Source organism: Hyalella azteca, unplaced genomic scaffold, assembly GCF_000764305.2.
Source record: "Hyalella azteca isolate HAZT.00-mixed unplaced genomic scaffold, Hazt_2.0.2 contig10992, whole genome shotgun sequence".
NCBI classification, from domain to species: domain Eukaryota; kingdom Metazoa; phylum Arthropoda; class Malacostraca; order Amphipoda; family Hyalellidae; genus Hyalella; species Hyalella azteca.
Genome location: NW_025941005.1, coordinates 758808 through 785460, shown reverse-complemented (window position 1 = coordinate 785460; position 26653 = coordinate 758808). Strand labels below are relative to the sequence as shown.

The 26653-nt window shown below is 39.2% G+C and overlaps 1 protein-coding gene across 5 annotated transcripts; it reads right to left on the bottom strand.

Annotated features, from left to right (window-relative positions):
* Nucleotides 1–223: 223 nt before the first annotated feature.
* Nucleotides 224–25571, bottom strand: LOC108669815 (neurogenic locus notch homolog protein 1). 5 transcript variants are annotated; one of them, XM_047882653.1, is made up of 12 exons: nt 25396–25568; nt 13617–13683; nt 9517–9570; nt 8131–8220; nt 7605–7758; nt 6914–7083; nt 6082–6249; nt 4842–5021; nt 4354–4639; nt 3739–3932; nt 2028–2224; nt 224–1532 (listed from the first exon to the last, which is right to left on the bottom strand). In XM_047882653.1, the coding sequence occupies exons 2-12, from the start codon at nt 13672–13674 to the stop codon at nt 1353–1355; spliced, it is 1731 nt and encodes a 576-aa protein (XP_047738609.1). In that variant the 5' UTR covers nt 13675–13683; nt 25396–25568; the 3' UTR covers nt 224–1352. The 5 variants fall into 5 exon arrangements, with proteins under 5 accessions (XP_047738609.1, XP_018012714.1, XP_047738610.1 ...); XM_018157225.2 differs by having other exon boundaries at nt 7605–7755; XM_047882654.1 differs by lacking the exon at nt 25396–25568 and adding an exon at nt 25167–25254.
* Nucleotides 25572–26653: the final 1082 nt, after the last annotated feature.

Here is a 26653-nt window from a genome sequence, read left to right as displayed (position 1 = left end):
TTTGTACTAGAAATTTTTGCGGTTGCAGAGATTTTCATCGAAATTTAATTCTCTTCTATCCATGTTTTCAACTTATTTTTATTAGTTGCCTAATTTTATTGAAAAATTCGTAATTTCATCGCCACATCGTGGCAAATAAACATGTTAACTATTATGCGTCATATTGTTGAATTAGTTGGCTACCAATGAAAGTAGTAAAAAACCGGAGAGAGATAATACCATATGACATTTTCTATTTTTTATTAAGTAATATTATTAGTAACATCAGCAAGATTCTTTTATTACATCTGATGTTTTGCTAAAGGAATCAAGTAGAAGGCTCTGTTCGAAACTTCTTTGATGATGATTCCATCCGATGAAGAAAAACGACATTGTTTAAATGATCATCTTCAATACAAAGGAAAATGCCGACCTGAGGGCCAGAATATCACTGAAAACCCGGTCTCGAAAAAAATTTCGAAGAAGAGCCTTCTTTTAAGCAAGGCATTAGTCAGTATTCATTGTATATTATCTGTATTTCGACATAATAATTTTATTCTTTATCAATTGAAATGAAACCAATCTATCAATGCAATGCGAAGGAAAAATATGAATGATATAGGAACCAAACCTACAACATACACATGTCTGCATTTAAGCACATCTTTAGTCGAGTTACCGAATAATTAAGCTAATCAATTCAATTACACGTTATAGAGGAAAGTTTTGCATGTCATCATCTAGTTAGAGCAAAGGCAGAAATGAATTTGACTAGGAAAGCTGTTCGTCAAAGCTGCCAAGTAAATTTTGAATTTTGTACACGGACTTCATTTTTTGTAGAAGAGATCATTCGAAGATAAAGCTTGTTAGTGAGTAGGGGAATATGCTGAGACTTTATTACGTCATTGTACAAGTTTACAATTCTTGGACATGCTCTGAAAGAACACTAATGTCACAAAAAAAACAATAATGTCCTTCGTCACGGACAGTGGAATTTTTCTATATATTTTGCTATTGTAAAAATTATTCGTTTTCACAGTAATTTATGAACTTAGTCAGCGAAAAATTTTTTTGATTACAAATAACCCAAAAGGCTATAAATTTAACGATAAAACAGGTGTACTGAGGCCAAAATGCCTATATCAATGAATCAACTTGCCGTGCCGCAACTAAAAAAATTTAGATTCAATATTTATATAAGCTAATCAACTACAGCCCTATTTCCATGTAGGCTTAATTGCAGTGTTAATATTTCGGGACCTTTTCCGTCCTGGACCTCCTCTAGAAAAAAAGGCGACAGCCATTGCGCGCTTCATGTTGACGAAACCAACAGTCGAGGCCGATGTTGAAGCTGTTGTTCAAATACATTCTTTTTAGGTGCGTCCGGCGCTGAAACGAGCACTGGAAGCGAACCTGGATGTTGCTGCGGTGTAGCAAGCTCTAAGCGGGTCACCACTGTAACCGGGTGGGCAAGAGCACACGGGCTGGTGGTTGCGCACAGTACAGTCGGCGAGTTCGCCACACACGGATCCGGTCTCAGTGAAGCATGCAGACTGAAATACAGGAAACGAACATCAGGTTTAGGTAAAAAATCATAATTTTATTAACATAGTGCATCTGAAGGGTTTCTTGGAGGTTTTTGATAAAATTTAACTGGCATGCTGTTATAACATAACATAACATAACATAACATAACATAACATAACATAACATAACATAAACATAAATATAAACATAAACATAAACATAAACATAAACATAAACATAAACATAAACATAAACATAAACATAAACATAAACATAAACATAAACATAAACATAAACATAACATAACATAACATAACATAACATAACATAACATAACGCTGAAGAGTAAGCCTGATGTGGCCTGTCGCCGATTCTTGAACTTTTCGTGACTTGTTCACAGAAGATCTAAAATCGTGTCATTTGACCGGATCTTTTCATATTCAAAAAGTATGCTGATCTTAAACGATGGAATTCACCCATCAATACCGAACTAAGATGTAATGTTATTGTGAATTAATTACCTGGCAATGGTAAGCATGGCAGGTCTCTTCAGCAGCGCAGTCGTTGGGGCTCTGGCACTCCCCTCGCTGGCACGACACCAGCGGGTTGCCGATGTCCCCGATGGGGCAGGTACACACGGGGCGGCTCTCGCCCGAGCGGTCGTGCCCTGGGGTGCAGTCCGCTCCCGTGCCACAGGGGTTCGGGTTGCAGAGATCAGCTGCCAAGCAGGAAATTAAATTAAAACTTATCTGAAGTGACATAACTCCTGCATGGGGTGCAGTGGCATAAATCTTAAGCCATAAGTGGCATAAATCCTGGGGTGCAGTGGCATAAATCCTAAGCCATAAGTGGTATAAATCCGAGGGTGCAGTCCGCTCCCGTGCCGCAGGGGTTCGGGTTGCAGAGATCAGCTGTCAAGCAGGAAATTAAATTAAAACTTATCTGAAGTGACGTAAATTTCTTTAACGGCCCGGGTCGGTAATTTTTCCTCCATCGTGGCCTGGGACTGCTACGTCCGAAACAAATACTAAGGATACTTAGGTGAACATTTTCGAAAATAGTTTAATTTAAATTGTCATCGATAAGTTTTTCAGTCTTTTATAAATGAGAATAAAAAATGTAATGTATCTAAACAAAATTGAGTTTTAATTAATAGTCTTCTCGAGGTCAAGCATAGAAATATTCAGAAAATTGAATTTATGAAGCCGCTACGATAAAATATGGCCATTATAAGAAAATATACTCGTCTGGATTTTTAAAAATTTTGCAAGAAATTGGAGAAATTGCGGATGGAAATTTCTCATAAAGTGGTCACTACGCTAAAAAAACTGCAATTCTGAAAATGTATTAAATTAACAGTAAAGGGAAACTTTCAAGCTGCAATTTGAAGTAATATTCTCTAGCTACCTTAAATTAATAAATTAATATTGGTTCTTCCGACTTCAAAAAATGCGGAGAGATCGTCAATTTCATAAAAAATATCATATTTTAGCTCTTGGCATAGCAAGGGTTGATGCTATATATGGATGGACGGGCAGATGATTGGAGATATTCAGCGGTATGATTACGTATATAGCCTTATATATAAACTAGAGGACATTAGCTCGGTTTCTTTGGAAGGAAATATAAAGTGATCATACTTGGTAATTATCCCGCAAAAAGGTTAAAAAAGATCCTATCTGCCACGACTTGAAATTTCAGCCTAATTTTCTATACTACTACGCCAGCTCGTTCAGTATACTCTGTATCAGTCCCATACCAACACTCGAGAGAGGTTATACTTTAGAATTATTGTTAGAGACAAATACAGTAAAAACTCTTCTGAATGAGTCAAATGCATTGCCCTAGTCTCTCCATCATGGAAAATGAATTTGTATTAATCTAGACTGAAAAGAAAAATCCGCACAAGCCACACTTCAATAAATCTGTCTCCTATGAAACTAACGTTTGAAGCTAATACAGAGACACGTGTAGACAGTGAATTAAACTCCTATACCTTTAGTGAACGGTCTGCAGTGAACCCTACCTTAATTCAGTGAAAAACGGTCTGCAGTGAACTCCTACCTTCAGTGAAAAACGGTCTGCAGTGAACCCTACCTTCAGTGAAAAACGGTCTGCAGTGAACTCCTGCCTTCAGTGAAAAACGGTCTGCAGTGAACCCTACCTTCAGTGAAAAACGGTCTGCAGTGAACTCCTACCTTCAGGGAAAAACGGTCTGCAGTGAACTCCTACCTTCAGTGAAAGGCCTGCAGGACTCGAAGGGATGGCCAGTGAAGCCCTTGGGGCAGGAGCAGATGGGTTTGTGGTTCTCAACCTTACAGTCAGCGCCAGTACCGCAAGCCCCCACGCAAGGGTCGATGCACCTAAGCTCGAAACATGCTTGCGAGCTGGAGCAGTCGTCGTGCTCCGTGCACTCGGCGAAGCACCTACGTGAACACCAGCGTTATATAAGTGGTATTAAAATTAATACCACTTAATATTGATAATATTAATTGGTTGGTCATTAAAAAATATCAATGAGTACGGTAGTATTGCATCTGTCTTGTGCCAGTACCAGGAGAATGGTCTTCATTGTCTAGCCCTACATTGCCTTCATGAGCAGCAAGAAAACAATGAATACAGACGTCCCAAAACGCTGACAGCAATATAGGGGTTGCGTTAAAAGTGGTAATTAAATATTCTCGATTCCCATAACTATTAGGAGACTTCAAACCTTTTACGATAAATAAGACATGAAGATAATCGACACCAGGTTGTTCGCATTGAAAAGTTTGTTATATGTTCACGCAACTGACACATTCTTCTGAGCTAAAGTAACTTTCTCCAACCTGTTGTCTCTGTACGCACCTGCTGTGTGGGTCTCCTTGGAAGAACTGCGGGCACGTGCAGGTCACTCGGTTGTTGCGCACATCACAGTAGGAGTTCTCACCACAAGCGTTGTAAGCGCAAGGATTGACACAGCGGTTATCGCGACAGGTTCTGTCACCGGGACAGTCGCGGTCTGACACGCACTCGGCCCGACATCCTTCAAGAGGGTTCCCGATGTAGTTGTCGATGCAGGAGCACACAGCTCGGTCGTTCTCGACGCGGCAATTGGTGTTGGCACCGCAGGGTGAGGGTTGGCACAGCTCCTCTGGCAATCAAGAAACCCGCTTTTCATACTAAAAAATTTCGTTACAACAAAAAATTAAATTTAACAAAACCGGGAAACGACCATAGGTCATTCTAAACTTAAATTTAATAATAATTTTTTAATCTCCTGTCATTTCGGTAATTTCCTACAAATATTGACACCAAAATGTGTGCTTCATCTTGATTTGGAAGCGTCAACTCACGAGGGTCGAAGCGCCTGCAGGCGACAAAAGGATCTCCAGTGAATCCGCGTCCGCAGGAGCACACGGGTTGGTGGTTCCTGACGGTGCATTCGGACCCGCGACCGCAGATGTCGGGGATGGTGCACGGGTTGATGCACTTCTGCTGCTGGCATGCCTGGTTCGTGGGGCACTCGCTCGATTCTGAAGGCGAAAATTCGCGTGATAACGTGGGTATCAACGTGGGTATCACCGTGTGTATCAACGTTGGTTTCATCAGCAAATCAGGGATTTCATCAGGTATACAAATCATCAGGTATACTCGTACGAGTATAAGCATGCTAGATTTTGAAAACTTTAATAAGGGATGATTTAGAATGGCTACGCGAACATTTTTTCGAGTTTAATATTAGATAAATAAAGCATCGCCCTAAAGAATACGCTTCCATTAACGCAAACGACGAAGGTAACTTTATGTATAATCAGAATTTTCTTAACAATCTTTTATCTTTCCGATAGAAAGACTAAATGCAAGACAGAGACGAAAATTGACAGGACAATATAGAGAATTTTAGAGAATCCCTTCGCACGTTAAACGACATAATCAACTTGTTCTTTGATGAGACAACGGCGTCAAGTTGTGTCAAGAAAACTAAATTCTGAAAACTACCTGGTTTCTTGGAGTGAAAACTCTAAGAAACCAGAAACGAAAATCATATCTTGAAATTATCCTAAAATATACCGAAAAAATCCCGTAAAAACTCAAAAAGACCTTAAACATCAGAGGCTCGGCCACCGAACTATTTGGAATTTCGCGATGAAAATATGAACGTATTTATGCCATAACTAATTATGAGATCCATAATAATATTAGAATACATTAATAATAACAATGAATAACAATAATAATATCCGACCATGACTACATAGTTATAATTTTAGTCAGGATAATCGCAGACCATGCTGACTAATAATGACTAAATAATAATAATTGAATTCATGATAAATGCAGACCGTACTGACCTATAATGACTACATAATAATAATTATAGTCATGATAATCGCCGACCGTACCCTAGTGCGTACTGACCGACACACTCGACCCTAGTGCCTACTGACCGACACACTCGACCCTAGTGCGTACTGACCGACACACTCGACCCTAGTGCCTACTGACCGACACACTCGACCCTAGTGCGTACTGACCGACACACTCGACCCTAGTGCCTACTGACCGACACACTCAACCCTAGTGCCTACTGACCGACACATTCGACCCTAGTGCAGCGGGTGAGAGGGTCGCCCTCGTATGCGTAAGGGCAGGTGCACACCGCGCGTCCGTCTCGCTCACGGCACTCAGCGCCATCACCGCAGGGGCTGGGGAAGCATGGGTCCGGAGGGGGCGCCGGGGGGTTCGCACGCACCACGGGCACTGCGCAACACAGGCATAAACGAATGAATGAATATTTTATATTAAAAAACCATAAAGAGAAATTATGATAATATAGTTAAATGACCTAGCGACTTTTAAAAGAGTCATCGCAAAATTGATGACGATTGCACAATACAGGCATCAACAAATTAATTTTTGATTTTAAAAAGCTATAAAGAGAAATTATGATAATTTAGTTAAATGACCTAGCGACCATTATATGATTTATCGTAAAATTGATGACGATTCGAAGAAGCATATTTATTCATCTGCACCAAATTATGATAATAATATCGTTTTGTATCCAGTTGTTTACAAATTTCTCTATAATTAGCTATGAAATATTCACACTTTGTGCGGTCCAGTGAGAAAATATCTTCTATTTGAAACCAAGCAATAAATATAATGGTCCAGAAAATATTTTTGTTGGAAAAAGTAGAACCAATGATCATAACAGACGATTTAAGCCATATTTATTCAGGAACAAGCCCCGTAACTCACAGTTCTTGTTGCAGCTGACTTCAGGCTTTATTATTAGTCTTACAAGCCGAGTGCAAACATCAAAAATCATGGTCCAGAAACCATTTTTGTAAGAAAAGTTGCACCAATGAACATACCGTACAGTTTTAGCTACATTTATTGAAGAACAAGCCCCGCAACTCACAGTTCTTGTTGCAGCTAACTTCAGGCGAGCCGGCGTAGCCCTTAGGACACGTGCACACCGCCCTGTGATTGCGGGCGTCGCAGTCCGCGTTGAGACCACACGCTCCGGGCACACACACGCGCTCACATTTGGTCTGGCGACAGCGGTAGTCGTCCGGACACTCGAAGTCGCTGTTGCATGAGGTAAAAATATATTTTTTATTAGTTATAATATTATTAATATAATATTTATATTAAATTATCAAGTGTTGCTCTGACTCGAGGTCTCTCGTACGTATGAAATTAATCGTGAATATCGTTGTATGATTGCATATAATCGGGTAATACACGTTAATATTGGTTGAGAAAATGTCCGAAAGCTGTTCGTCCAATACCAGGTATAATAACCGCGCGATGATGAATCACTGCAAGCCCTCCTACTAGAGTAGAACTGGTACTCTACTCAAAGAGAGAGGACCGATCATGATAGACTACAAATCATCGAGACATTATATATGAGATTTTTTCCCATCAGATCCCTTATCATTCCTCTTTCTATGCTTGCCTGATATAATGAGGCTTGCAGCCGTTGATGATCTCACCTGACACACTGAGGCTTGCAGCCGTTGATGGTCTCACCTGACACACTGAGGCTTGCAGCCGTTGATGGTCTCACCTGACACACTGAGGCTTGCAGCCGTTGATGGTCTCACCTGACACACTGAGGCTTGCAGCCGTTGATGGTGTTGCCGTCAGGCACGAAGTTATCCAGACACTTGCACTGGGCGATGCCCCGAGCATTGACGCTGCAGCTGGTGTTGGGGCCGCACGGCGTTGGGCGGCATGGGTCTCCGGATCCAGAGGCTGCTGTGATAAATTAGCTAGAAAAACTAAGCTTGCGAATAATAAAAAAGCTAAGCTTGCGATTCTCAAAAAAACTAAGCTTGCGATTCTTAAAAAAACTAAGCTTGCGATTCATAAAAAAACTAAGCTTGCGATTCATAAAAAACTAAGCTTTCGTTTGATTTTGGCAGGCTAAATACTGATTTGGTTCTCTCAACTACCAAAAGTGGTACTGCTCATCGCTCAGTAACGATTCCTATCGTTGAATAACCTAGGGTTATATAAATTCATAAACAAGTGCTGAGTCGACTATAATCTGCAACATTAATAATCATTTGAATAGAATAGGTTTATATATTCATCATATAGTATAGAGTCACTGAAATATCTACGAACAGGATTGGCGGAGTCCGACTTGAGACGAAGACCCTCGGATTGGACCAAGTCCTGAAGACCTCACGGGCCCTGACGCAATGCGTGAGTCGGCTGGTGGTGGAGAAACGCAATAAATAGAACGAAATCCCTTATATTTTTCATATTTATTAACAAACCTTATATTTTTCTACAAAACCATTTATTGTTTTCCAGCGAATGCATTTGCAATACTGTAATTACAACAAAATAATCGTGTTTCAAGTTTTGAGGTTCGAATAACTCTGGGTTTACGTGAACGCAAGGCCAGTATTTCAATAAAACGTACGAGAGGAATAATTTGTTAAGACGAATTACGATTGATGAACAAATTTTTTAGATTCAATGAAAGATTTTGGTAGTTGTTCTTGCCCAAATAGATCTTGCACTCTGTTTGATTTTGAATTGACAAACCGAACCTCAATTACAGTATAAGTACAGAATGCAAAACTTATCTGGACGTTTAATTAAAAATAAGAATCAAGTTACTGTTTAAATTTTTAGTTATAAGTTAATTTTCTCCTTAGTTTAATTTTTATTTAAATCTTCGAATATAAAAAAAAGGAAAATAGAAGACTGCCTATTTGTGGTTAACTACAATCACCTACAAACAAAGTTAAATCGTTATCATTGAATCACACGACAGGAAATCAAGGAGCAATCGTTTTCATTGCAAATTTTGAGTTTAAAGATTGGGAGAACTATGAAGAAAAGCAAATTTCAGAATCAATCAATTAACGAGTTGATTACATTAACAAACAGATAAAAGTTAACAAAACACGTTACATGAAAAAAAACAAGTTGATCATTTGAACAAATAAATCATTACGTGGTTAAACAATAGGACAGTTACAAGAACAAGGCCTTATATATTGGGAAAGTCTCTGTCCCGACGATCTGCACTGCAAGCCGTCATTTCTTTGAAATCAGAAACTAATAATAGAATTAAATGCATTGAAGTAACTCATACAACAGCCTTTGATTCTGAGAAATGATTGATAAAAAATAAAAACGTATATTTAAAGGTAAAAACGCTGCAGGTCTAATATATTGCTTGAATGAAGCCATGTCCATTGTAGTCGAGCTGAATAATAAGACATTATAATATTGGAAGAGAACACAAACAGTAAACTAGAAGAAACACTCGGTTAAAGTAGATGTGTAATGACCAGTTAATTAGGGTGGCTCGTAAGATCCAGAATCAACGTTTTGGAAAACAAGTTACGTCACTGAAAATATTTGCAAAAATGAGGATGGGTAAAAGACAGCCCGTATGACTGGTCAAAACACGACATGAACTTCGTTTGAGATTTTTATTCGTTGTACGTAGGAACATGGCGGACATGCACAACAATTGGGATATATTCTTACGGAAGCCAGCAATAGGGCGGATCTGGGACAGAGTTGATGATGGGAATCGAAACGCTGAAAGAGGAAAGATAAAAATATGTGAGTACGGAATTGAACAGGTGAATTAACAATGGACTTCATGCATAACCATGCCAAAGACCTTACAGTATCTAGTCGGTTTCCGCTGGAAGTGGCTGGACACGTGAGAACTTGTTCGCCGGTTTGGAAATATGTTAGTTTCCCCTGCCAATGGCTCACAATCGAACTTTTTTTCCGTTCCGTGATATCGAGTGTATGCGCTAAATCTTAGTGGACACACGCAAGCAGCTGTATGTCGTCGAGTTTTGCAGCTGGCATAACCAATGCATTTTCCATCCGCTGCAATACAGGCATCCAAGCAACTGCCTGACGAACATATCTCGTTGTCTCTGCAGTCCTCGTTGTTTCTGCACCTTGAATACTGATTATTTTGTCTGTTTACCTGTGTTTGACCAAGATTTTCCTGTTTAAATTTAATCTTGGTGTCTGTATTTTCCCGAGATGAGACTTTCTTGGCTGGGTTTAATTTTGATGCTTCATAAAACTTTTTGGATTCGAAAACTGAGGAAGGTTGGCTTGGTACACTCAAATCATTCTTCGAATAATAACTGTAAGATGAAAACTTGGGTGATTCCTTTTCTGGCGAGATAAGCCTTGTGACGCTTCCGTTGGTGGCATGCGGCTTAATTTCCAATACATTTACTTTTGAAGGAGGTAAGTAAGACTGTTGAATTTCCAATTCAGATGCTTTTGACGGAGGTAAGTAAGACTGTTGAATTTCCAATTCAGATGCTTTTGAAGGAGGTAAGTAAGACTGTTGAATTTCCAATTCAGATAATTTTGGTGGAGGGAGGTAAGACTGCTCAAATTTCGATTGAGATTTTTCAGTTGGGATTTGATACGACGACTCGATTTTTAATTCAGACTCCTTTGAGGGAAGTAAGTAAGACTGCTCAATATGTAATTCAGATCCTCTTGAAGAAGGTTTAAAAGACTGGTCAATTTTCAATTCAGAATCTTTCAGAGGCGGTACGTAAGACTGCTTAATTTCAAATTCAGATTTATTTTGAGGTGGCAAGTAGGAGTCTAGCCTAAATTTGTTCTTTTGAAAGTCATAAAATGTATGTGTTCTTGAGTCAGATTTTTGTTGTGAATTCAAGTAGGTTTGCTTCGTTTTCCGTGGCGATTCCTGCATTGAAGTTGTATACGAGTGTTTGGTTTCGTTTGTGAGCGGCGAATTTGTTTTGTGTAATTCCATTTCATTTGCAAACGCGTCTTCCACTAATATCTTGATTTCTTTCTTATTGGGATTCGAATTGGGTATGGTCGTATTAAATTTTCTTCCTACATCGCCAAAATGTGACTGAAAAGCAAAGACAGATAAATCGCTGTCAGTGAAATTGACCTCGTCAGATGATTCCTGAGAATTTTGTGAAAGATTTGGGGTTGAAGAAGATTCTTGATTTATATGCAGCTTTCGCAGGAGCTTAACAATGTTGCTGCTGTGTCTGTCGGCGACTGAAGTAAATGAAGATGCTTCTGATATAGAGGAATTCTGCGAAGCATTTTGGTCTTTTCCATTGTAAGAAAATTTATTGTTTCCTGTGGTCACTTGATGAGATTGTATTTTGTTGAGTTTTATACGAGCGGGAGGATGTGACGGGAACACTCTTTCTTTGTCTTTCGTTGACCAATATATGTCAAAAAATGGATGCGGAGCTAGCTTCGATTCAGTTCCTGTTTCTGCGTTTAGTTGACTTGTTTTACTTTGGATTTTATCCAGCGCTCTTGATCGCAAAAGACCCGTGTCGAAATTAGAGTTCTCTCGTCGAAAACCCCGTTTTCGATTAAAAGTTTCATCTCCATCTAATGAAGGTAAGTCTTCAGGATGTTTTAACGTTTTTCTCATGCTGATTGGGTCTTCATTGAGAGAAGTGTTGTGGCCTTTAGCTAATAAATGTTCAGAATCTCGAGCTGGAGGATGCAGTTGCCTGGTCAAAAATCCTGGATGTCTTCGGCGGGATGAGCTTTCTTGTTGAGCCTTCATAGTTAACTGTTGATTTTCAACATCACCTTTGAATTTTTCGTTTATAAAAGAGCTAGATCGTCGATCTAATTGAGCCCCAAAAGGAGTATGAGCCATCAGAGGAGAATTTGCAAGTCGCTTATCTCTTTTTAACTTATATTCTAGGTCTTCGTGAATGACCTCTGCGCGATGGAGCTGCCTAAATGCTGATTCGGAGGACTCGTAGGCCGCTGAGTTGGAAACAGTGAGCGATCAAAATAAAACAGAAGCAAAGCCATACAAAGGAATATTAACAATCGGTATTTGAGTATCCAGGATGTGATGCCCATGTGCCGACTAAAAAGCAAAGATTACTAACACTCTTTACATCATTAAGGTCGGGTTCACACCATATCTGCCGGGCACGAGCATTCACACCGCCGTGAAAGGTACCTGCCATGCTAATGGTGTGAATGCTTATACGGAAATGCATGAAAAATATTGGACTGGACCACGACTGGCATATGCCTGATACGTGCCTGGCAGTATGATGCACGTACGTAAACCCGGCCTAATGCTGCCAAGGATATCATAAGCTCTGTTTATATCATATTAAGAATAAACCTTTGACTTAAGCGTGGATTGTTAAATTGACATGTACATTACAGATACTATGTAAACATAAATGACGCCCATTTGAAATAGGACTAAAGTGGGACAATAAACATGTGTGCGTTTATGTTGTTGAACATCTGGATGTATTTTTCGAGATTAAAGTCAGTTAGGAGTAAATTTTCAAAATGAAGTTACATTTTCAATTTTCTGTTTACTTAATAAAATAATAAAATTACAGCAATCAATCGCACTCACATGTGGTTCATCATCACTTAGGTTCTATCAAACACCGGATTTATAAGCTTTGATAAGCGAACGTATGTTCAGTGTTGGCTTTAGTATGTTCCTATTTTATAGTATATTACGTATTTATTTTATGTGTGATGGAAAAGCATGAACTCGAAACACTGTAATGTTTTCGTGAGCCGTTTTACACAAATTTTGAATCTCCGAATCCAGTTGAATCATTAGCGAAATATTATCTGCCATGTTCGGCTCAAGTTAGCACCATCAACCAATATATTTTGAATTTAGAGACATGTGTGGCGTCGTTTTCCCTTAGTAAAAAAAACACCCTATACCAGACACAAGGCCGGGGACCTAGTACGTAGAAATCGTACAATTTTGTTAGGTAGCGCCTAATTCTGCCCGCGATTGAAAGGATGACAATTCGATTTGCATAATACATTAAAGTCACCATAATTTTTTCTCTATAGCCTTCCATGGTAGAATATTTATTAATTGAAGGATCTGGCAGAAAATTTAAAATTAAATATTTTAAGCCTAAACAATCATTCATGCCTCCATTGCCAATCCAGTATTAAAAACCAATGCAACGATCGCTACCGTTATTGTAATTAATGCCAACTGCCTCAAGATTCATCATAATGGAAAGGGGAAGTGTACACGTAGACGATGGTGAAGTGTTCGTAGACCATTGTAAAGTAATGTGACAGTTGGATTGTGTTCGTAGACCGTTGTAAAGTAATGTAGACTGTTGGATTGTGTTCGTAGACCGTTGTAATGAGTTGTAGACTGTTGGAAAGTGTTCGTAGACCGTTGGAAAGTGTTCGTAGACCGTTGTAAAGAGATGTAGATTGTTGTAAAGTAATGCGACTCTTGGAAAGTGTTCATAGACCGTTGTAAAGAGATGTAGACTGTTGGAAAGTGATCGTAGACCGTTGGAAAGTGTTCGTAGACCGTTGTAAAGAGATGTAGAGTGTTGGATAGTGTTCGTAGACCATTGGAAAGTAATGTGATTGTTGGATTGTGTTCGTAGACCGTTGGAAAATCATGTAGACTGTTGGATTGTGTTCGTAGACCGTTGGAAAGTCATGTAGACTGTTGGATTGTGTTCGTAGACCGTTGGAAAGTAATGTAGGCTGCTGGAAAGTGCACAGAAATGGTGGAATGAATAACCGGACATATATTACAGTAAATGCGGCGTATCAAAGATACTCACAGTGTTGGGCTACGGCGCTGCCCAAGAGCACCGCCAGGCTCAGGACCACGACGCGCATCTTCGAAATCTGCGACAAAGAAATTCAAGAGATACTTAGTGATGTTTTGGATATAGAATGTTTAAATTATTTATAAATTTATAATAATTACAACATTTTACATGTTATAGTGATTCAGTTATAGTGATTACAAAATTAAATTGCCTTGTGAAGATCCGATGGAATGACTTCTCTCCTTAATTAATTCATTATTGAATGCAAATATACGAACCAAAAAAATTTAAGAGAAATATTGAGAAAATATTGCAGATATGAGTAAAAGATAAACGCTCAGATTGGAGTTATCGCTTGAAATTTATCTTTTGGAGAATTAGATAATCGCTGTGATTGGAGTTATCCAAAATGCAAATTAACAATGCCATTAAATCTTGCAGCTAATTTTGAAATAGAAGTTAGGTAGTGTAATTCCAAACGCGCATGCCGCACGAAATTCCCATTACCTCCCATTTGCAGTTTGAAAGAAATTAAAATTTTTTTACATATTGGATAAAATGAATCTGGTAAATCTAAAAAAAAGGAAACTAAATTTCGGTTCAACTTTGTATAATGCATACAAATGAATTTTTTTGTGCGTGGAAGAAGTTGAGGTATCTTTTGCTTGAAAGTGAGCGAAAAAAATAAAGGTCACATCTTAAAATTTATGAAGAAAAGTTGCATCAAAATTGCACTTCCCTCTATTGATAACATAAAATGCTTTGGGTTTCTTTACTCTATTGATGGAATCTCTGTAAATAAAATACGTTTTAATGCTCATAAATTCTAGCTGCATTGCAAAATTGATTTAAAATAGAAACACAACAAAAATCACCAATACTCTTCTAATTAAGGACAAGCTTTAGCACCTTAGAGATCTTCATATCTGAGGAAATCGACTCGCAATATGGCCGTAAGTCAAATGTCGAGAAGCAGACAAGACAGAAGGAGTAAATGGTGTCAACATTGCAGGAAGTAGACAGGCATGAGCAGGACTGGATTAGGGGCATGAGCAGAGATGGCCCAGAGACTAGGTTAAGGGCCTGAACAGAGATAACCCAAAAACGACAGAGGTGTGGGGCATGTGCAGAGATAGCCCAGAGACGAGGGTGGAGGGCATGGGCAGAGATAACCCAGAGACGAGTAGGAGGCATGGTCAGAGATAACCCAGAGACGGGTGGGGACATGGGCAGAGATAACCCAGAGACGGGTGGGGACATGGGCAGAGATAACCCAGAGACGGGTGGGGACATGGTCGGAGATAACCCAGAGACGGGTATGGACATGGACAGAGATAACCCAGAGACGGGTGGGGACATGGTCAGAGATTATCCAGAGACGGGTGGGGACATGGTCAGAGATAACCCAGAGACGGGTGGGGACATGGTCAGAGATAACCCAGAGACGGGTGGGGACATGGTCAGAGATAACCAGAGATGGAGTAAGGGGCATGGTCAGAGATAACCCAGAGACGGGTGGGGAGGCTTGTGCTTGCTGGTGAGGTCAAGGCGACACGGCGACAGCTGCTCTGCCTCAGCACCAGACATATCAGGCAGCCAGGAGCACTCGTGATGTAAGAGATGGCCGGAGAGTATGGCGCGGAGACATTTATTATATTGTCATCTGTCCATCATCGGCCATACTATCAGAACGACTATAAGTACACGTAGCGGCCTTAATACACGAAGCGTCCTTAGTATACGTAGCGGCCTTAGTACACGTAGCGGCCTTAGTACACGTAGCGGCCCAAGTACACGTAGCGGCCCAAGTAAACGTAGCGGTTTTAGCGCACGTAGTGACCCAAGTACAAATAGCGTCGTCATATGTACACGTAGTGGCCTAAGTACACGTAACGGCCTATAAGTACACGTATATAGCTGCCTAAGTACACGTAGCGGCCTAAGTACACATAGCGGCTGTTTTCTCGCTTCGAATTTCGTTTCCTTGAGTGATTTGCGAACTCTTAATTATTTTGATAGTACGAACATTGAATAATAATTTCAGTGAGAGTGATTTTTGTTGAAAAGATTAAGAGAGCTAATATCACTTAATGTCAGTTGACACAATTAAAACGGGAGTATCGCACTCCCGATAACATTTATTGAAACATTATGTAGTCTATCACATACGGTTCTTTTTCGACAGCACAGTTCTGAATAAATAATTCACATATACGAGGAAGCCGTCTAGTAAGGAAGTAGTTTATTCTAATATTAAACAATTCCGAAGTGGGGCAGACTGAGACGCTTAGCGCTTGTCAAATGATAAGTTAGCACGACGCTAGTATGAAGAATTTGCATTATTTTTTTTTGTGATATATCTGAAGCTTAATTGTTTATACGAAAAAAAATATCTCACGAAAACAGTAATTTATTTAAATCAAACGACTCTTCTGAAATGGCTGTTTAACGATTTTACATATCTACGTTTTTTTTATTTTCTTTATATGTTTAAGTTCACAGAATAATATCGGTTGTTTAAAGCTCTCTGTTTTTATGAGAATATCAAGTTCGAAATCATGAATTCTCGAGTTTTCTTCTATCAATTTCGAGTGAACAGCTCTTATAATCGATCTGTAAGCAATTTTTAATATACTGCAGCGTTGAAAACCGGTGAATATTAGTCTATTTTCATCAGCAGCTGCGGTGACGTTGGTGCACGACGTTTCAGCGTGAAATTAGTGAGTGACGTTTCAGCGTGACGTAAGTGCACGCTGTTAGTGCACGACGTAAGTGCACGACGTTAGTGCATGACGTTTCAGTTTGACATAAATGTGCAACGAACGTTTCAGCGTGACGTTAGAACACGAAGTTTCGGCGCAATGTTAATGCGAGACGTCTCAGCGTGACGTAAGTGCACGACGTTAGTGCACGAGGTAGTGCACGACGTAAGTGCACGACGTAAGTGCACGACGGTAGTGCAAGACGTTAGTGCACGAGGTAGTGCACGACGTTAGTGCACGACGTAAGTGTGCACGACGTAAGTGCACGACGTAAGTGCACGACGTAAGTGCACGACGTAAGTGCACGACGGTAGTGCACGACGTTAGTGCACGACGTAAATGCACGACGTAAGTGCACGACGTAAGTGCACGACGTAAGTGCACGACGTTAGTGCACGACGTAAGTGCACGACGTAAGTGCACGACGTAAGTGCACGACGGTAGTGCACGACGTTAGTGCACGACGTAAGTGCACGACGTAAGTGCACGACGTAAGTGCACGACGGTAGTGCAAGACGTTACTGCTCGACGTTAGTGCACGAGGTAGTGCACGACGTTAGTGCACGACGTTAGTGCACGACGTTACTGCTCGACGTTAATGCAAGACGTAAGTGCACGAAGTTATTTAGCAATAACTCGCAATTTCGCTCGTCGTCATTGTTCAGGCGCTGCCTTTTGACTTTGCCAAGGAGCGGCGCTCCTTGGCAGCAGACGAGATCCTTCAGAAATAACACTCATCGCAAAGGATGGAGCTCGTATTATAAATTTTAAACAATCGTATTTATTAATCTTTAAGAAATAATGCATCGATGCACTTTTTACTCACGTGTGCGTCACCTGGGCCCAGTTTGGCCCTGCAAAAGTGCGTATCAGTGCTACGTATATAACGTGTGGCAATATTCGGACCGTACGTACGACCCATTTATTACACTGAGTGGAGGCAGTTGGCGGGAGGCAAATAATCTGCAGTTTGCATTGTCACTGTTGTGGTTGTGTGGGAAGATCAAACTTTGAAAATTTTCACGTCATCTTTGGCTCATAATATTGGTTGTCACTAAAAAGTTCTGCTCCTAAGTAAAGGTTCTGTTATGAAGCTTAATAAGGTGTAAGCTGCGCTTACATCTTCGGAAAAAGTAAATTCAATAAAATTAATTAAAGATGTGTATGCGAGAAATTCCCGATGCCTCATGCATATTTTTCCTTTCTTTTTTAAATCGTAATTCCGTTTTACCCGATTTAGAGAAAATTTAACCACATATTGCCCTAAAGTCGTAGTGAGTACAATAGTACAATGATCGTACTAAAAACTATGTGCGTTCATTTATCCGTTCTCCCGCCGCCGGTCGTCAGGAGTCTGTATGTTGACTGGGGAGACCGAGTTCGTTTATGGGCATCGCCATTATGAGCTTAGCCTGTTCGCAGAAGCAATGAGTTCACCGTCTATAGGAAATTCCTGCAGAATTACTGCATCGTCCGCAAGCCCGCTATTGCACCCGGAGCGTGGCATGTGCGGACGGTTTCTGCGCGTCTTGTAAGGAGAAACCGTCCGGTCATCGTGCGACGCGCAGCAACGGTAATGTATTCCCGGAAATTGACTTAAAAAAATTGATTTACGGCTTGCGCAAATTTAGTTTCTATGAATAGTGTGTAAGGTTTGTTTGCGATGGTGTGTGCGTAGCTTTTCCTCTATCTATATATTTATTTGTACCGTTTTTAAAGCAGATGAAGGATATTTGTAATGAAATTACTAGAATTTCCGTGGTAGTACTAAAGGGAAAACCCATCTTTATTTTTACCAAGCGTTGCCTTAAAAAAATAATATTGAATAACAGCTCATATAACAATTTATCCTAATCACAGTTTTATTATAAATGCAAAATACATGCGAAATGCAAATCTGAACAAAGGATGTCGCTGCCTTAAAAAATTATAATGGACAAAAAGTCATACAACAATTTATCCTAATCACGGTTTTATTATACATGCAAAATACATGCAAAATGCAAATCTGAACAAAGGATGTCGCCGCCATGATGAGCTGGGGTTAACGCTCCTTCTCAACCCCTCATCGGGTGGCAGGACGCGGAACAGTCGAAGCTGCTACTCCGGTTTGCTCGGCTCGCTGTATTTGGCATTTAAAGCCTAAGGCTGCAATTCTCGAACTCTTCTCGCTGTAAAAATTCTTTTGGCAGCTTGAGAATATTTTTTGCTTAGACGTATATTGACGAAACTTGGAGACTTCAGGGCTCTTATGCGTATGCAGCGTTAGCGCTGTTGTTTGTGAAATCGGTTATCTGAGACATATAAACTCTTTTTTTTTTTATTTGCGCAGCTATTGAAACGAATAACGGATAGAGCAAAAATTCACACTGAGTGTTTCAAACGTTCATAAAAGTCAAGTATTTATTCTATCTGACCACACGTCGACATTCAAACTTGCGGATAAATATTTGCCCGCATCTGAACTTAATTAATGCAGAAGGGTTCCTTAAAGTTGGGCCCGTGGCAATAGTCACGGTTATTTACAAAATTACAATACAAATAAAATGACGCTACAAAGCACAATGAAATAAAACAAAATAAAGTTTTTCTACATTTTAAAACGTGCGTCAATCAATTTGCTGCTAAGCATTGGGCGAATTTAATTGACTCATGGTAAACGAGCATAATTATGTAAATAAATGCATCATCCTAGCAATTTTGTGAGCATTTTACGCCCAGTGACCGAACGTTGCTTCATTTTTGGAAAAGCACGAGCATTCCCAGCAGCATATGCTTTAAGAAAAACATCTTCAGATAAGAGGCTAAGTTCCTTCATATGCTAGTGAAGCAAGACTCGTAATTGAGTAAACATGAGTCATAAGTTATTAGCGAGTAATTTGAGTGACGCCTGCTATTAATCCTCAAGAATAGCCTGTAAATTATATTGCTATTAGGCCTCATATACCTACCTTATAAGAACTGCACAGTTCAATTACTGTTGGCTTAGGTTTACGAGCTCTGTCATCGATGGATGTAATGACATGTCAGACGCTCCTCTATAGCCTGGATAAAACGTTATGCGTCATCTTGTAATGTTTTATTTTTCCAAATTTCTTCTTGATCATTCATGAATCGTTCTCACTGCTTATTTGATACTCAAGACCTGAACATTTTCGTCATCATATCTTAAGAGGAAAAGTATACTATAATTTGCATTGCAGTTGCATTTAATTATAGAAATGCAAACTTTATGTCACGAAAATGAAATGATAGTCTCGTGATTGTTGGAAAAAACAAGACATGCATAATAAGCGAAGATTGGTTGGAAAGAAAACATAGCGATAAATCTTCTACCATTTTCCTGATGTTCCTGCCCATTTAAGGAAGCGCCGTTCCTTATTCATATACGTGTATCAGAGGAGGCGTACCGAATGGTGTGCTGTAGAGCCGTCTGACAAGGATTAAACCTTATATGAAGAACACGACTCATATGAAGGCTGTAATGTATCATACTTCTGACGGGAGAAGCGGTGCTTATCACATCGACTTCAAAGGGTTAATGTTAATTAACGTAATAAATATAATATTCTCTTTTGATAACTCTTTTTACCGGCTCAATCCTCACAACTCCGGTTCGCACGCAAATCATATTGCACGGTTTCCGCTTGTCAAATATTAGATAGGCCAATACCGGAGCCTGTCCGTAGCGTTTATGTCAGTCAGTTATGGAGGAACCATGATCGTGCTGAGAGGATATCGCCCGTAGGATGTGTGTGAGTGTACGTGGCATTGAGGCTTCCTTTATTGAAATTAGAAGATAAAGAGAAGGCAACAGGCGGGACTAAACCTTGCTACAAAGTCCTAATGTCTCAGAGATAATAACGATGTTGGCTAGATAAGGTATTGGCAACCTAGTAAGGATGGAGTTGGTGCATATGTCCTATAGCATTATGCGACTGCTGGCAAAAGATATAACGCGACTAAGGTTAAAGTTATAATGCAACATTCTGGTAATAGATTTGCCCCGAATGCTGGTTAAAGTTATGATGCAACAAGTAGAAAAAGCTCCAATTGCTGCTCAAAGATATACTTCAACTGCTGCTTAAAGATATATGCTCCAACTGTTCTTTAATGATATTGTACAACGTACTGCAGGTTAAAAGTATGCTCCAACTGCAGGTTATTGATATGTTCCAACTGTAAGTTAAAGATATGCATTAACCGCAGGTTAAAGATAAGCTCCACCTGCTGGCTAAAGGTATGCGCCAACTGCAGATAAGAGATATGCTCTAACAGATGGTAGTCGAATGTTAGTTTTTCATAACTTTTTAAATTTTGCAAAACAATTTGTCGGAGATGTCGATTTCGTTTGGATCATAAAGCAATGGTACTGTTGCTTCATGAAATTTCTATTCATTTACAGCAAATTGCCTAAAAGAAATATTGTTTTAGGTTTTACTTGAAACTTGCAAATAATCCATGTTAATTTGCTACAATTTTTGAGTTCTTTGGTGAAGAACGACCTATTTCTATCAAAAGGCAAATTCATCCAATCGGCTTGCTACCAAGTCTTATAGAACATACAGAAAAATAGAAGAATAATCAGGGATTAGCTACACTACGCGTATAAATAGCATTATTTTTCTTTTGATGATAAGAGCTTTAGTCTTCCAAGGCCATGAATATTTTATGCTGAAAAAAAAACTGATTCAACGACTACCGAATCAGGAGCTGTCCTAATAAACCACCGAGATAGCTTCGAGCTCTAAATTTTTTCTCAGTTTTGTCTTTTTGTTCTGATCGACAATTAAGATGGGACCTTTTTAAGCTTACGTATCTGTCTTGAAAGACGATGGAAATGTTTACATCTTCTCAAGATATATTGAATCTTGTCATATTAAAATTGACGAAGAACTTATGTAATGCAAATAAATGAATGTTGAGAGGAATTATTGGCTCAGAACTATAACAGCACGCACATAGTTCAATTTCCCTAAATATTTAAACTGGACATTTAGCAAGATTTTCTCAGCATTCAATTTAAAATGCATCGGTTCAAATGATGCGAGATAATTAAATTCTCTCATATCGTGAGCCACAAATCTATCGAACTTTGAGCTTCGTATTTAAATTCTCGTATAATATAGTACTTGCACCCATCCACGCCTGTCAGTTTCATCAAGAATGTCGAACCAGTTTTTGAAAGGATTCATCAGTCCGGCCGCTCATTAGGACGAAAGCATTAATAGGAAAAGTGAGCAGCTGTGCTGAAGCCATCAAACACTTTCGCGCAGGGTCAAGGGCGGCCAAGCGACCTGATCCAGACGCCAGACTTCTCAGGCGGCGCGAGTGCTGCGACTGCGCTTTGTTCTCGAATATTTTCTCGTTTCAAATAATGCAATGAGCTTTTGATTTGTTAACAAAGCTAGAATATTTTCGTTTCAAATAATGCAATGAGCTTTTGATTTGTTAACATAGCTAAAATATTTTCGTTCCAAATAATGCAATGAGCTTTCGATTTGTTAACACAGCTACAATATTTTCGTTTCAAATAATGCAATGAGCTTATCATTGAGCTTTCGATTTGTTAACACAGCTACAATATTTTCGTTTCAAATAATGCAATGAGCTTAAAATCAATGAGCTTTCGATTTGTTAACATAGCTATAATATGTTCGTTTCAAATAATGCAATGAGCTTTTGATTTATTAACATAGCTATAATATTCTCGTTTCAGATAAAGTAATGAGTTTTCGATTAGTTAAAATAGCTATAATTTTTTTTCTGAGAGCTTTGTGGTTTCAATTCCGTCACAAGATCGTCAGCCTTATTTTCAACTCGTAGACTATAAACCAATTTATACTGCTAAAAAATATATTAATTAGGCTTTAAAGCTGCGATATGAATTGATCTTTATCTATATTATGCACATAATCTATATGAATTTATATTACGTGCTTTGTTTGAAATTTTATACAGTCCCTTAAATTGTAGTCAATCGCTGACGATCACTTAATAATATACATTTTGTACACATTGTTCATGAGATGAAAATCACAATTTAAAGAAAAATTTGAATATGCAAAAATTTTGATAATTCCTTTGGGATTAAGTCTCACATTTGTTAAAGAGTTTCAAGTAAATCCGCAGACATGCCTTGAATTTGTGAACTTCAATGCATGTCAAGTACTTATCACAAACAAGGGTTTTTTGGTTCATAAATATTGATCATAAATCACTTATTGATGTCGTTAACAAGATTAGTTAATATTATTACTCACTACATTAAATGTTTATTTATTAGCCATGAGAATTCTTTCAAAGAGGATACATATGTTTACTCCTTCTATGAATGTAAATAGCAGGGCTCCAATAAACCTATAATGCATCGTTTACGCAAGAAATATAGATGTTGTAATTACTTCAACATTTATTTAGCAGATGAACACAACATTTTCTGCAACTATATTAAATCTAAACAAGATCATTCTCTTAGAGCAATTTGCATGTAATTGTGATCAAAAGCTAATTCCAAAAGTGCAGTCACGCGCGAGCACAACTTGCGTGCAATTGCAGCGTTCAGAGTGCTGGACTCAGCGCTCAGAGTGCCGGACTCAGCGTTCGGAGTGCCGGACTCAGCGTTCAGAGTGCTGGACTCAGCGCTCAGAGTGCCGGACTCAGCGTTCAGAGTGCCAGAATTTGCATTCAGAGTTCCGGACTCAGGGCTGCAGCGACTCAGCGGCACTCAGCCGAGAGCCGAACTTAGCGATCAGAGTGCAAGAATCGGCGCTCAGAGTACCGAACTCAGCTCTAAGAGTTCCGGACTCAGCGCTCAGAGTGCCGGACTCAGCGCTCAGAGTGCCGGACTCAGAGAACGAGTTTAGTGAGCACCCGCGCGTGTGGGCGGAGGCTCGCCCAGCCAACCTTCAGAAGACGCCCACGCCGGGCCTCAGCTCGACCCACTCATGTGCTGTGTGCACATTTGCTTGATTATTCTTTAAATATATTTACTAATACTCATATTAATAAATTTTCTTTCTGTTTAAACTTTATTTACTGATACTCATAGTATTTTATTTACTTTTTGTTTAAACTTTATTTACTAATACTCATATCATTTTATTTTCTTAGACGTTGATTTTAAATTGAACCATGTTCATGCAGAACATATTTCATATTCACACACGATTAGACATGCGTTCAGACAAATATTTTACTCTACGTTTTTCATTTATCTTTTAAAATCTGTGTCAAAACAGAATATGAAGCTGATACAGGAAAATTGTTTAAACATTTTCAACTTTCTTGAAAACAGAATATGAAGCTAGGGTAAGAAAATAATTTGAGCCTTTTCAACTTTCTTGAATAGGTTCTATGTAGTTGCGCAGCCTACTAGAACTGCCCCTATGTAGTTCTAGAACGTGAACCCAGGCTCTCAGATAAGAAGCCCCCACAGCTTATTTGTGTTTGGGAATTTAAGTGTTCTTTTTTTATTTTTTGAAAGTATAAAACTTCCGCCATGAATTTACTGCGTGAGTGGCAGATCAACTTTCAGCTCTTGGACTCACTTACGCTGGCGCGTAAGTGAGGAATAAAAACCTGGTTGCTTTGACAGGCCACTAACTTCCTGCATGAACTGACAGCTTCGGAACGTTAATTCAAATGTAATCAATGTTAGTAGGACTTTTCAGGATCAGCCAGTTCTCGATGCAGACAAAATGCAGAAGGGAACGATATTTTTAATTGTCGTTGACTTTATAATAAAAAAAGGTTTAGAATGATTCATATCGATAAAAAATGATATTTGGGGCATGGCTGCGGTAATGTATAGGTGTAAAATTTTCAAATCAATTTTGTTTTGTTATTCATGTTTTGTGTGCCGAGTCCTAGGTCAACATTCGGTTTCTGAAAGGATAAAGAACGTGGGTAACTGAAATACATTTTTTCAAGCTGTGATGTGCAAAATTATTGTACGATACAGGAAAATAATGAGCTGTGAAACAGACGGATATTTTGATGTAATACAGAAGGATATTTTGGTGTGATACAGAAGGATACTGTGGTATGATATAGAAAGATATTTTGGTGTGGTACAGGAGGATATAGTGGTGTGGTACAGAAGAAAACTGTCTTGAGATACAGAAGTACACGGTGCTACTATGCAGAAGGATTATAATGTTCGAAGTTACTATCGGACGGGTTTATACACTTTTGAGCGTTTCTCTGAGAGCATCGTTACACGATAGACATGAGGGATGGAAATTACGGATAAGGCTTTTAGCAAAAAATTTGATTTGCTACTAGTTCTAATATAGGAATTTTTTCGTTGAGATTTAGAGATTGAATGTTTTAAAAAATGAGTTTGATACTAACTTTATAAGGAGTTCTCCCTTCTCTTGCGTGTCTTTACAAAGACATGTGGAGGTCAAGCGAGCCAAGCGCGGCTTGCATCCCTTTCGCTTTTTACAGTCTGGACATCGGTCGGGGCCGACTGTATGCTCGCTCACAGATGCCATGAACAAAATGTCTCTAAGTAGTGACACTGTATACTAAAACTACTGCAGTTTAAGGTAAAATATTATTAAAACATGAGTAGGTATGTGAAATGTTTACGTCATACCTGAAGAATTAGTAAGTTACAAAAATTCGGAAACCCGAAGTTTTTAGTCAAAATAGCAATCTGCATTGGCGAACCTACGTACATTTACCCGAAATCCCACTTGATTGTAGTTTTTTAACCATCGTCAGTGTAAAAAAATGAGAATCGTGTGTTTAATAATTATGTATGGATGTAAAAGGGAATAAAGCACCTTACTTTTCGCAGGTGGCGATCTCATTGAAGATGTCCGAATTAATCGAAGTCTTCAAAAAAGAAAAAAGGTTAATTCGTTAAAATAATAGATTCAAAGGTTAAAATACAACGAACGTTACACTTCACTGAATATACTGTTTCTCAAAACACTGAAGAAAAGCGTTAGAAGCGTTGAAATAACGATCATTTGTTAAATAAGAAGCGAGGTTACTGAAGGCAGAAGCTCGCTCACTTGTTTGATAGAGTGGTCGCTATACAGGCTGGTGAGTAGTCTCAGCCCCACACTAATACGATCAAACACGGGGGAACGGCAGCACACGGAGCTCTTCCAGTGACGTCTGCCCAGAGTATGCCCACAGCTGCGAGTTGCACCGACTAGTCGCTCAATTCTGCCAACCTTTACACAAGCGTCATCCACCCTCTATCCAGGGCCTGGTGGGTAGCCTCCGCCCTCGCTCTAGGCTAAGTAACCTCTTCCCGAACTGCAGCCCTCAGCTGCTACAGGGGCTTAAGCCTTATGGCATTTCTGGTATTGTAAAACAAATTGGGTCTTAGGTAGAAAGCAAAGGATACGTTTTTTGTATCACAAGTCTCAATTTCACATGACGATGAAGCATTCATATGGAATGTAGAGTGACTTCCCACGTTAAAAAAATTTACTATAAATTTTCTGATTAATTAACTAACGATTTAAGGCGTTTTTTATGGAAGAGCTTAAAATTTATATGAGCAAATTCTTCAGAAAGCGTGTTGTGTTTCAAAATTTACTTTTTATCATATTTATTTTATTAGAGAATGGGTGAATAATACTCTAGAAATAAATTGTTAGAAACTTTCTCTCAAAAATAATATGGATTTACTCAATATACCAGCTTTTTAGGAAAAATAACTATCACATTTTCCCAAATTGATGACCGAACATGCGATCCCAGTCGAAAATGAGGTTGAAACAGCTTGGAATTATGATAGTTCACCAAAATGAATGCCCTTCAAACATAAGTGAACGGAGCTGCTCGCCAGCTGTGTAGTATATCCTCTTACTGAACCAAAGGTCAGGATACGTGAGTGGGACACGTGGCCTAGATCCTGCGCTGCTCAATAAGGGCAAGATTGGATTAACTCCTTCCTCTCCAAGGGTTGGAATCCTAGAACCCTTTCTAAGATCTCAAGTGTCGGTCACAATCGTTTCAAGTAATGGAATTTTTACAATCGGGTTGTTGAGAAATAATCGCTGAAGGAATTGGTATTTTACAAATTTTTAATAGGCAATGCGCACAACGAAAAAAGTTCTAAATGAATTTAACGAATAATAGCTGCGCGAGACTGGGATGGATTGTTTTTGTAGAACTGAAAATGTCTGGCAATCATGCTTAGAACTGTTTATGTAGTATTTTCTAAAATACCGTACCAGATGTCAACCACTCCGACTGGGCATTGAAGCGTGAAGGTGTGTGCGTCAGAATGTCGTTGCGAAGATGCAAAGAGCTTTG